General features: G+C 47.1%; 1 protein-coding gene across 1 annotated transcript in view; it reads left to right on the forward strand.

The window, feature by feature from the left end:
• The first annotated feature begins 8,571 nt into the window (after positions 1 to 8,571).
• The window catches only part of CDC73 (cell division cycle 73), a 515,645-nt gene continuing 510,975 nt past the window's right edge, over positions 8,572 to 13,241 (forward strand). Inside the window, exon 1 of the mRNA XM_069231104.1 lies at positions 8,572 to 8,818. Coding sequence (XP_069087205.1) covers positions 8,688 to 8,818 — 131 coding nt within the window. The 5' untranslated portion in view covers positions 8,572 to 8,687. The remainder of the gene's footprint in view (positions 8,819 to 13,241) is intronic.

Genomic DNA, 13,241 nt, shown 5'->3' on the forward strand with positions numbered 1-13,241 from the left:
GTTAAGTGGAACAAAAATAACTATTTTATTAGTGCAGAAATTGAACTATATACAAGTATGAATGTCCATGGGCATGAAAATGCAAACCAGGCATGTGGCACATTGACGTCATGTGCCACTTCTACAGGACCAGGGTAATCTCTATGACCTTCTGCCCCTCCTGCCAGCCTGGCTGGTCCCTGGTGCTTCTGCTGTGCTCTGCCTGTTACTCCTGAGCACCCTACTGTCAGTGGCAGAGACACTGCTCACTGTCGAGCCCTCCTCACTGTCCTGGGGTGTTTCCCCTGTGCCCCTAGACAGATGCCGTGCCTCCATCAAGTCAATGATGTGGGTGAGACGTCCCAGGCCCCTAGCCACATCCCCAGCGAAATGGCCCATTTCCACCTGCAGCCCAACTGTCCTCCTCGACAGGCCTGTGGTGTTCATGGCGAGCCTGCCGATGGATGTGGCCATCCTGTCTAGTCTGTGCAGGAGCTGACGGTCCCTGCGCCGCCCACCCTCGGCCTGGGCCAGTAGTCCTCCCGCCAGTTCCCTCATGGCTAGGGCAAGGTCCCCAGTGTTCGTGCATATCATGTCCATCCTGGAGTTCAGTTGCTGCATGCTGGCCTGGTTATTGCGCACGAAGCGGTGCAGCACACCACTAATCCTCCCTAAAATTCTATTTTGTAGGCGCTGACCATGCAGCAGCTGTGCCTCACTGGTGCTGGGAGGTTGTTGGCCGGACTCCAGCCCTGATGTCCTGGACCTACGTCGCCTGCGCAGCGGTGGCTGCCCTGTGAGTTCCACTGTCTTACTCCTGCCTGTTGCTGGCGCAGCCTCTTGGGATATAGTTGCAGCAGGTGTGGATACTGCAGGGATGCTGTTGGCCGTGCAGGTGGGAGTGCTGGCGGGTCCTGAGGTGTCCTCATGGGGCTGGCTGATTTGAGTAGTGGTGGTGTCTTGTTGGAGACCTGTGGGACATGGGGAACAGACTGTCAGTGTCTACTATCTGTTGCACACTTCCTAATAAACATTTGACTACAAACTGCCTACTTGACTACATTTCCCATAATGCATCATTCTGGCGTTTGTAACCCTGAAATGGAGCTATCTTAGTTGAGCATGCCCCTGGGTACATGGTGGGTGGGGGTATGGCATTGATAGGGGTACAGGCATGTCACATGGTACTCACCGGTTGATGTGCTGGGCTGTGAGGTGTCCAGGTCCCCAAATCCGGAGACTGCCTCCTGCTCCAGGGTTTCCTCCACCCTTTCTTCCAGGGGTGGGTGTGGGTGGTGGCACAGACGATGGTCCCCCTCCTGTGCCTCTCATCTCCCGGAGCCTTTCAGCCACCCTCTCCTTGGTCCGGGAGCGGAGGTCATACCACCTCTTTTTGATGTCATCAATGCTCCTGTGGCTCACCCCCAGGGAATTTATTTTGTCCTGGATGTCCTGCCACAGCTGTTTCTTGGTGGCTTCAGGCACATTTAGGGCTGATTTACCAAACAAATCGTCATAGTGCTGACAGCATTCGTCTGTCAGCACCTCCAGCTCCCCCTCAGAGAACTTCAGCTTTCTCTTCCTTGGAGTTCCTTCCATGGCAGCTGCTGTTTCTCCTGTGTGCAGTTCAGCAGTTATAAAAGGGTGTGGTCCTCCCTCCTCCCAGGTGTATTAGTAAACTTCCTGGCTGTGATGTCATCATCATGTGCCAGGAAGTGTTTCCAGAGTGTTCTGGAGTGGTTTCTGGAGTGTTCTGCAGCACCTGTAATCAATTAACAAGCTAATCGCAATTTGCGACTGCCACTCGCTAATTGCAAGTTCGTTTTTTGCACAGTCGCAAAAAGCGACCTCGCAATCGGTGGACTCGCACACTACGTTGCGAGTCCGGGTGCAAGTCGCAATTTCGGCACTGTTGTTTTGCCTGCATCTCGTTTTGCAACTTGCATTTTGCGAGTCGCACGAACTCGCAAAATGCGAGTCGCAATTTTTTTGTTTGCTACATCTGGCCCTAAGAGTCAGAAAAGTAATGCAAACAGTCTAGGATTACAATGGGATGCAATAGGTGAACATAGGTCTAGGGGCAACACAAACCATATCCCCCAAAAGTGGAATGCGAATCACAAATGGACCCCAGACCTATGGGAGCTTGTAGAGGGTTGCTGGGACTGTAAGAAAACAGTCAGGGTGACCAAGATACCCCACCCCAAGACCCTGAAAAGTAGGAGTAAAGTACCCCTACTACCCCCAAAAGGACACAATAGTCGTGATAGGGGGATTCTGCAAGAACCACAAACACCAGCAAAGCACTGAAGATGGATTCCTGGACCTGAGGACCTGCAAGGCAAGGGGACCAAGTCCAAGAGTTGCGATAGTGTCCGGGGGCAGGAGCCCAGGAAACCCCGGATGAAGGTGCAAGGAAGCTGCCTCCGGATGGAAGAAGCTTAGGATTCTGCAATAACGAAGAGGACTAGGAACTTCTCCTTTGGATGGAAGATGTCCCACATCGTGCTGAAAGTTGCAGAAGTGTTCCCACGCAGAAATACCGCAAACAAGCCTTGCTAGCTGCAAGGGTCGGGGTACAGGTTTATGGGTGCTGCTGGGGACAAGGAAGGACCAGGATGTCGCCCCTTGGAGGAGGAGACAGAGGGGGCACTCAGCAACTCAGAGAGCCCCCACAGAAGCAGGCAGCACCCGCAGAAGTACCGGAGCAGGCACTTAAAAGATTTGTGAACCGGAGCTGGCTCAGAGTCACAAAGGAGGGTCCCACGACGTCAGAGGCCAACTCACAGGGTTGAGCACTGCAGGACGGAGTGCTGGGGACCCAGGCTAGGCTGTGCATGAAGAAATCCTTGGAGGAGTGCACAGGAGCCGGAGCAGCTGAAAATCATGCAGTACACAGGTTTGCAGTCTAGCGTGGGGAGGCAAGGACTTACGTCCACCAAACTTGGACTGAAGGATCACTGGACTGTGGGAGTCACTTGGATAGAGTTCCTGTGTTCCAGGGACCACGCTCGTGAGGATGAGAGGGGACCCAGAGGACCGGTGATGCAGTCTTTTGGTGCCTGCGTTAGCAGGGGGATGATTCCGTCAACCCACAGGAGATTTCTTCTTGGTTTCCAGTGCAGGGTGAAGGCAGATGACCCCCAGAGCATGCACCACCAGGAAACAGTTGAGAAAGCCAGCAGGATGAGGCGCTACAATGTTGCTGGTAGTCGTCTTGCTACTTTGTTGCGGTTTTGCAGGCGTCCTGGAGCAGTCAGCGGTCGATCCTTGGCAGAAGTCGAAGAGGGAGATGCAGAGGAACTCTGGTGAGCTCTTGCATTCGATATCTGAAGAATTCCCCAGAGGAGAGACCCTAAATAGCCAGAAAAGGAGGTTTGGCTACCAAGAGAGATAAGAGCCTATCAGAGGGGGTCTCTAATGTAACCTGCTGGCACGGGCCACTCAGAGCAGTCCAGTGTGCCCCCAACACCTCTGTTTCCAAGATGGCAGAGGTCTGGGACACACGGGAGGAGCTTTTGGCACCTCCCCTGAGAGGTACTGGCCAAGGGAGGGGTCACTCCCCTTTCCTTTGTCCAGTTTCGCGCCAGAGCAGGGCTGGGGGATCCCTGAACCGATGTAGACTGGCTTATGCAGAGATGGGCACCATCTGTGCCCATCAAAGCATTTCCAGAGGCTGGGGGAGGCTACTCCTCCCCAGCCCTTCACACCTATTTCCAAAGGGAGAGGGTGTAACACCCTCTCTCAGAGGAAATCCTTTGTTCTGCCCTCCTGGGCCAGGCCTGCCTGGACCCAAGGAGGGCAGAATCCTGTCTGAGGGGTTGGCAGCAGCAGCAGCTGCAGTGGAAACCCCGGTAAGGCAGTTTGGCAGTACCCGGGTTCTGTGCTAGAGACCCGGGGGATCATGGAATTGTCCCTCCAATACCAGAATGGTATTGGGGGGACAATTCCATGATCTTAGACATGCTACATGGCCATGTTCGGAGTTACCATTGTGACGCTATACATAGGTAGTGACCTATGTATAGTGCACGCATGTAATGGTGTCCCCGCACTCACAAAGTTCAGGAAATTTGCCCTGAACGATGTGGGGGTACCTTGGCTAGTTCCAGGGTGCCCACACACTAAGTAACGTGGCACCCAACCCTCACTAAGTGAGGGTTAGACATATAGGTAACTTATAAGTTACTTATGTGCAGTGAAAAATGGTTGTGAAATAACGTGGACGTTATTTCACTCAGGCTGCAGTGGCAGGCCTGTGTAAGAATTGTCTGAGCTCCCTATGGGTGGCAAAAGAAATGCTGCAGCCCACAGGGATCTCCTGGAACCCCAATACCCTGGGTACCTCAGTACCATATACAAAGGAATTATATGGGTGTACCAGTGTGCCAATGAGAATTGGTAAATTTAGTCACTAGCCTGCAGTGACAAATTTAGAAAGCAGAGAGAGCATAAACACTGAGGTTCTGGTTAGCAGAGCCTCAGTGATACAGTTAGGCACCACACAGGGAACACATGCAGGGCACATACTATGAGCACTGGGGTCCTGCCTGGCAGGATCCCAGTGACACAAGGGCTAAAACAACATACATACAGTGAAAAATGGAGGTAACATGCCATTCCTACACAAGGTCCCTGCAGCGACTGCCAAGGTGGGGGAAGGGCCACAAGCCAAAGGGCAAGTCACCTCAGGGCACGATGTCTCCTGGTGAGGGGCTGGTGACCACCATATCATTAGGGATGGCAGCCCCCTGCACCACAGTCACCAACGCCGCTCCGACTGCCACCTTCACCACCACTTTCACCGCCACTGCCACGTCAGGCTGCAGCATCCTCCCCAATTATCAGCCATCCGAGGCTGCCAGAGACGGTATGGTATCTCCATCCACCACAACCGACACATGCACCACGGGCAGCACTAGCAGCATCTCTGCCGCAGCCACTGCTACCTGCACCACCATCAGCACCGCCACGTGCACAGCCGATACGACTCTATCGGACGTCAGCACCATCCCCAGTGGGCAGCCGTCCGAGTCTGCAGGTGACGTCCTGGACCCTGGACATGCCACTCGAGACACCACCTCCAACACTGACACGGACCAGCAATTGGCAGCCTAAGTCGCTGCAGGATGGAATGTGGCTCTGCCTCCATGGAGTACCATGCTACCTGTTCCAGGTACATCATGTGGCTAAGACACCCAGGTGAGAGGATGTCAACTGCCACACCCCAGGTGCACCATCACTGGGCACAAAGCCCCCTCCAGAACCAGTGGAGAAATGCATCCACTCCCCCAATCCTTGGCAGGATGAAGCACTCTGGGCACAAAGCCCCCTCCAGAGCATGTGGGCAAACCACCCACTTGAGAGACTTGAGAGACTGTGGCTTTGCACTCCCCAGGACCAAGCAGTGGGCAAAGCACCCACTTGAGAGACTGTGGCTTTGCACTCCCCAGGACCAAGCAGTGGGCAAACTACCCACTTGAGAGACTGTGGCTTTGTACTCCCCAGGACCAAGTAGCGGGCATGGAGCCCCCTCGAGGAGCAGTGGCATCGTACCATCATCCGGCTGAGGTGGCCCCCCCCACTTCCCCCTGAGATGCCTGTTTTTTTTTTTGCCCTGATGCCCCTGCAGTGTTCTCTCCGTTTTGAGGCAGGTGTCATGTGTACGGACTTGTGTACTTGATGTAAATATTTGTGTATACTGATTATTTACTTTTCTCTTGATCTATCTGATTGTTCCAATATAACACTAGTTAAACTCATTTGTGTGTGTGTGTGTGTGTGTGTGTGTGTACACACACACGCTGGTGTTGGGTCACTCTCTTTTCCCTCCTACCCTTCCCTGTGTGCTAGGTTCAGTACTCACCGTCGTCGCCGCTGCTGCCACCTTTCATTCTACTTTGTGGTGTATTAGTAGACAAACCAACATGGGAAGAATCTACAATTCGGGCTCCATGGCGTCCTAGTTCTTCCTTGGGTGTCGAGGGGTATGTGGTTTCCCTTCTGTGTACTGTTTCCGCCGTGCTTTTGATGGGGTTGGTACCGCCCCGGAAAATCTGGCGGATTGGTGCCTTGTAATAGTGTGGGTGGTACATTGTCTTCCGCCTGTCTGTAGGCGGTTACCCCCGTGGCGTTTGTTGCTACTGCCGTGGCGGTCAGAGTGTTAAAGTGGCGGTCTGTGTTGGCGTTTCCGCCATGGTCGTGATCCCATTTTTTTTACCGCTAGCCTGTTGGCGGTATTACCGCCACTTTAACACCGACCACCAGGGTTGTAATGAGGGCCTGAGTGTCTAGCAGCTGCTTTCAGTAGGTGGCCCCAGGCCCTCATTGAAAAGCTGCTGAAGGTAACCATGCTAGAAAGCTGAGCTCATGATCAGTGCTGTAAAGGAGGTCAAGTCGGGGTCGTGCTTTACTCTGCACATGCTGGGGTCTTGCCTGCAGCATTCTGCTGGTGTGGTGCCATATTGTACACAGGTCTACCCCAAGGCCACGACCCTAACCCGAGACCTCGGGTTTCAGGTTCTTGGCATATGACAAAGCAACCAAACCTCTTGCACTGATATCTGCTGCATGGCTGTCCAAATAAGACTTACTCTTTTGCACAAAGCTACATTTACTGCTGCCTTATTTCACCAATTGAACATTCTCGGACTTGGTCTTTACTTGAGCTGAAACAATTAAGAACAACACTCCTGAGACAGAGCCATGGGGCAGATGTAGCAAGCAGTTTTGCCCATTCTGTGTCTATGGGAAAATGTGTTCGTACATATGGCCCCATGTGTTGTAAAAGAAACGCCCAGAACTGTATATATTATGCCCTCCTAACATGCAGCTATACTGCAGCCTGTCCAGCAGTGTGTACACACGTGTCTGTTTTGCTGTATTCCAACCAATCAACAAAGAATACCCTTCAAAGGACTTCAAAGCAGCTGTTGCTGTTTGAGCAAGACTGTCATTTGGTGCCCTCTGTGTTGAGGTGACCTCTGTGAGCTCCGTGTTGTAGCACTGGCCCAGAGGCTGTTTGTTGTGTATTAAACATAGCACTGGCTAAAACTAAGACCTGAAGCCGGCAGCCTTGTAGACATTGTAAAGGGTATATTGATTGGTGTATATGTTATCCTAGTATGATTCATTTTATATATGCTCCTGGAAATTTTATGTCATCACATCAAGCCAAGGAAAACTGTTGTGGTCAAAACTCAACAGAAAGGAGCAGCACATATTCTTCCTCCATGGTTAGGTATTTTCCTTTTAGCAAATGATGGGTATAATTTAGACTTTGCCCTTAACTGTGATAATGTGTGTTTTGCCGCATTTGCTAGCAACATTTACTGGATGTACGTGTGGATGGGACTCGTGTGTTGCAACTAAAGGTACGAAGCAGTTAAATCAATGTGTAGCTTAGCAAGTGGCAGAATGGATCAGTTCTGGCCAGTGCTTTACGCAAATACTTAATTGATAAGTTATGCAGGACAACTGCATTTTCTTAACAGTTCTGAATGTCTTTATTGTGCTTTTGTGAGTTAGACTTGAAATTTTCACAAAGTGCTGCTCGAGTTGCACCTGTCCGTATACTCGAAGTGTTTGCTCTAAATGTGTTTATGTTTTCACTTATCTAGCCTCATCTGCAAACTGTGTAGTACTGACCACAGTGTTAACAGAGCACAGGTACACAGCACGCCGTACCAAGGTGGCGGCATGGACAGAAAACTTCAGTTCTAAATATATATAGGTGGGTTTGTTTTAAGTATTAAAACCTTTAGATCAAAGTAAGACATACAAATATGATTATATTACATTAAAATAATCACACATTTAAGACATGTTAGAAGAGCGACACCTTTTCTTTTTAGTGAGGATTTCCAGTAATCGTTCAATGTCTGCAACAGTTGATTCAAATACTAGAACGTTCAAAAACACTATCCTTTTACCTCTAATGAAACGTATCATAGCAATAAATGTAACGGGGTTTCCTACCAGTCAAACAGAAACATCACCAGGCCTTTCTGGGCACACCTAACCAGGCAGCCATTTGGTGCTATAAAAGTTTAGTTAAATTCTACAGTCTGTAGAATGGAGGCAAAACACTACCAAGATGGCGGCCTTGTTGTGTCCTCTCCTGCAGCAACAAGCCCAGGCAGGTTGCTGCGCACCTGGCATACATCCACTACACGCAAAACCAAATCACATAGATAAAAGACATTTACAAAGCCAATAGCTCCAACTCTCACAAATTTAAAACAAATTGCATTACAAATGTTTGTTCTTTTGGTGATTACCTCATGCTCTATGATGCATTCAACTAGTCAACGGATATACACAACAAAAGTAAAAAAAAAAAACATGTAAATTCGAGGCGGTTCGTACCAGGAGCAAACATCTGAACAAGCAAGGAATCTGACAAATCTGTCATTCTGTTTTCAAATCGAAATTATCTCTTAAGTTTTCGAAGGAGCATGCCGTGGAAGCACTTGTCCGTCTAGTCATACACATAACGCATAATTATATTTGTTAAGGATAACTCGCAGCTCTACAGCTGAACTCTCTTGACACCTCATTGCTTGTCCTCTCTCTGTGTCTCATCCGGTCGTGGGGTCCTTGTTCCTCTTCTGAGCAGCTGCTGTCGGCCGGGTCCTGGCCGAGAACTGCGAAGTATCAGGCGCTGCGCGGGCAGCACAGACAGGGGCCTCGCGAAGCAGCGGCTGAAGATGGCGGACGTGTTGAGCGTCCTGCGCCAGTACAACATCCAGAAGAAGGAGATCGTGGTGAAGGGAGACGAGGTGATCTTCGGGGAATTCTCCTGGCCTAAGAATGTCAAGACCAACTACGTCATCTGGGGGTGAGTCGGGATGGAGTAAAGTTGGAGGAATTAGGCACTTTAAACTGCGATAAGTGGCCACAAGTGTTTTATAGAGAGTCGTGGAAGTGTACTCGGGAAAGGGACTGCTATGGATGGAGAGACAGTGGCAGATTGCTGCGGTGCGTGAAGGGGAAATTGACTGATGTCGGTCGAAAGTGAAAATAGACTGGGGTGGATAGTGACATATGTTGTGGACTGTTGAGGCAATAGAGAGTGGTAATTGATTGGGTAGCAGAGACCCACGGGAATGGAGGGCTATCGGCGGACAGAAGTAGCAGATTACTGCGGAGCAAGATGGTTTTAGACTGATTTGTGTGAAAAGTGGCAGGCGACTGCTTTTGGGGAGAGAGTTGGCTGTAACTTATAGAATGAACGTGCCCTGTTGTGGGTGGCTAGAGATGGCAACATAGTACGAAAAGGGAAATGCCAGTATTTAGATTTGTTAGTGTGTCAGACTTTTATAAGTAAACTTACAAGGGGACGCGAATAGGTCGATTAACCTTTTGACTCGTCTTAAGAAGTTCGTACCATAGCTCCAGTACATGAACCAATAATCATTACACAATAATAATTCGTAATCAAAATCAATAATCAGTGGAGTCAGTAAATGTCACGCACCATTAACAATACTAAAGTCATGTAGATTAATCTAAAAATCAAATGAAACATATGAAAACAGTACAGTTTGTCGAGAGCGGCGGAAGAAACGTAACCTAATCAAAAGCTTGTACCACGACACATTCTAGAGCTACAGTGCAAATCAATAAGTAATTTGCGACAAAGATATAACATACATAGAATTTCAGCAAAGTAATTCACCAATCTCTGTAATTGTCAGTCATTTGTGAGGGCCCTTAACTAACATCAAATTAGCATCAGTATGTTGGGCTTCATGCGAAAAAAAATTAGAAACACAAATTTAGAAAACATCTAGCTATGGATCTGTCAAAACAGCGCAGTTGGTACCTAGAAAGAAAAAGCATAGAATACATAACAGTCAGGTCTCGTTATATCTACCTATCCTCGGTATGGGTCCGCAAAGCAGAATCAGTCTTCCTCCTCAGGTCATCAATCGATCAGCAAAGCATCAGGCTCTCAGACAGAGAGTATGAGCCCAATGACAGAATTACTCTTGAATCTCTCCTTTAAAGTCTCTGCATCTCAAAATCTCTAGTCTCTTGGCAAAATCTCTGAATAATTCTCCTCTGTCACGTTGTTATATCAAAGTCACCTAAACTGTCCCCTAATTCCCTATTGGTCAGTTAATTGTACATTTATACTCTACCCAATAACATTTCTACACCAAATCTTTGAATTCTAATATTTCTCTATTCACATGCAGTTGATTGGTTCACTTTACGATGTTCTCATCATCCGGCTTGTCAGGTAACAATATTGTTGCATCTTCAGCGCCAGTCAGTATCTTCATTGTTCTCATCTTGGGAAAGTACATCTCACACACATTACACTTAAGTTGTTACACTAGCGGGGACATCATCTCCTTTCAGTCGGTTCTCACGAAAAGCTTCTGTTGAGCACATTTAACAAGACAATGGACATTTCACAGTTTAATTCACTCGGTCAGTATTTTTATTAAACGCTAAGAAATATAGCTTCTGCATGAGGCCTGGCAAGACTAGGCCAAGACACCCACTAAGTTGAGGCCTACAATTAATAAAGCTAGAGCATACTTCATGACTCTTAATATGACATATTACTACATTAATCTAGTACACTTTCAATATTTCATAAGTATTAATCATTAATTAGTACATTTCGTGAACGTTGCTGGCCATTCTTCAAGGTCACATTTTCAAACATGCGCATTATTTTTCTACGTTATTCATTTTCCACATAAACCTATTATTAAAAATATATAAACACTGAATTCCTAATTAAAACACCTGTTCTAGAAGATGGTAGCGAAAGTGGAGGGGTGGCAGACTGCTATGTTAATAGACTGTTGCAGACGGAGAGTTGGCAGGCTGTTATGGCAATAGACGACTAAAGAAATAGACTACTGTTTGTGGGTACAGATGTGGCAGACTGATTTGGACCAAAGGAAGTACCTGATTGTTGTAGATGAAGGGGTACCAGTCTACGTTTGTACGGAAGTTTAGTAGACTAGTGTGGATGGAGTGAAGTGGAAGATTGCTTGGTGAGAGCAGGAATAATTGCTGTAGATGGGGGTCTTAGTCTGTGGTTAGTGCAGTTAGTGGGAATCAACAGAGGTAGAAACTAATGACAACCTGTAGTTTGAGAGCGGAATACTGGATTACAATAGATAATGTTGTCCGACATCTGTGGGCGGTGAGTTGTGTGACCACCTAGCATCGAGGCAAATTCTGGACAGGACTGTAAAAATATCAGGTCAAAGTTTCAACATTTGGGACAAAAATTCAGGAAGAAGGTTAAAAATTCAGGACAAAAATTAAACAACAAAAGTCAGTTTTACAGCCATCCAAAAGAGGCCACACCCAGTTACATCATCAGTGCATTTATTTTCTCTTTTCTTACATAGCACCATTTATTCCGTGTGGTCTTTTTGTGATGGTCTCCTGGTATGAGAGGTGGGATTTAATAAAATAGCTACTTGTCCATGGGACAGGTTGCTTCTTCAATCTACTTGTCCTGTAAAAAAAAAATCTACTTGTCCCTTTGGTGCCATGTAGTTCAGCGACGAATTATAGCAGAAATCTCATTATATATGAGCTCTGGTAATAGCCTCTGTGATTGTGCCACAGCTCCTAGTATAATAGGGTTTGAATACTTGCAGTTTTGATCCCTGCTATAGCACTTTCCTTATTTTGCCACCTTTCCACAGATCTACATACTGGGGCTGTAGTAAGCAGTAAGCAGTAGTTCCGGGGCTGGAATGCATTTGAATCTCAAACCCACCAACTTGCAAGTTTTTAAGGATTTTCCCCCGCTCTTCTTTAATCTTTTCCCCTGCTCTTCTTTAATCTTTTCCCTTAATGAGAAAACTTGAAAATTTACTCTTGACAATGAGAGAAGTAGAAGTTCTTCCAGGTTTGGGGAAAAAGTGGTTGGAGGGAAAGTTGACTTGTAAACGCTCAATAGATTTTTACATAAGCAAATCTACACATGCATGTTTGCTCATGCTAAAATATAGTTAAAAAATATTTTATAGGAGTACGATTTCCTGGACTACTTCTGTAAGTTCTTGCGAATCCATGAAAGCCACTAATTCAAAGACATATATCGTGGGTGCACTTTTTTCGCTTTCTTTAAGAATTGGATCCCTAATTAGGTCTGGCGTTAACAAAGACATTTTGTTTTTATTAAACTTCTATTTCTTCTTTTTCGACTGGCTTTACTGTAATTGATCACATTCTGCTCTTACACAAGGAGCATATTGGCACACAAAGTAGTTTTTTTCAGTGCCAGGAACTACTGTGGCAGTGAGTGGCGTAACGAATCTGGATGGGGCCCCCTGCAAAGAACATGGAGGATCCCCCTCTCCAGACTCACTCAGGGCAGGTGCCGTGCTGCAGGGGCCCCCTGGAGGTGGGCTGCGGGGCCTTTGTTATGCCACTGGTGACAATGTGTGCTTGTTCAGATCAAAAACTTTTTTTTGTTTTTGCCATTGTTTGTTACAATGTTGAGGGCCTGTCAGCTCCTACAACAGTAAAGTGTTACAAACGCCATGTCAAAACATGACATGCATTGACGAAACCAAAAGACTCATAAATAAATGTCGGATCGGTTTGCTTTGTCAGTGCTTGTTTATTTTCATGCTTCCCATTATCTTGTTGAAAATGGTCACATTGATTTTCCATTCTGAATATTTTTTGGAAGTACTTAGTAAATTACACTTTAAAGAAATAGCTCCTAAAACGTCAGAGTGGCAAAGTGTTTTTTTTCCCTACTTGCATTTTTACTGAACATTTTAAAAGCAAAGAATCACCACTCTTGCTTACAAGCTTCTACAACCATTTGCATATAATCAAAGAGCATTCTGAGAGCAATGTGCGTAGCCTCATATTGTTAAACTTTTCAAACGTGTACACTTTTTTTTTGTAAATTACTGGAACCACTGTCAGTTGTGCAGTGTGACCTTAAAACATTTATTTACGGGGCTCACCCTAAATACAGAAGGCTTTTCCTTAATGAACCACAAATACAAGTTTAATCAGCATTAAAATATGGACACATTACCTCCACTGCGGTCAGTTCCTCTCTATGTAAACTGGCAGCCAAAGGGTTTGTGCTGCAGGGTGTTGGGCCTACCTGTCCCATGGACAAAATAAACATGAGAACCTGTTGCCCTTGACCCCAAACAATATGTTCCGTGCAAGGAATGCTACATTTAGGTGTTACAATTACGTCCTTTTTCAGCAGTTAAGTAATGCCCTTCAGTGTTGTGTCAAGGCCATCACCC

This window comes from Pleurodeles waltl, chromosome 4_2 (assembly GCF_031143425.1).
Source record: "Pleurodeles waltl isolate 20211129_DDA chromosome 4_2, aPleWal1.hap1.20221129, whole genome shotgun sequence".
Lineage (NCBI taxonomy): Eukaryota > Metazoa > Chordata > Amphibia > Caudata > Salamandridae > Pleurodeles > Pleurodeles waltl.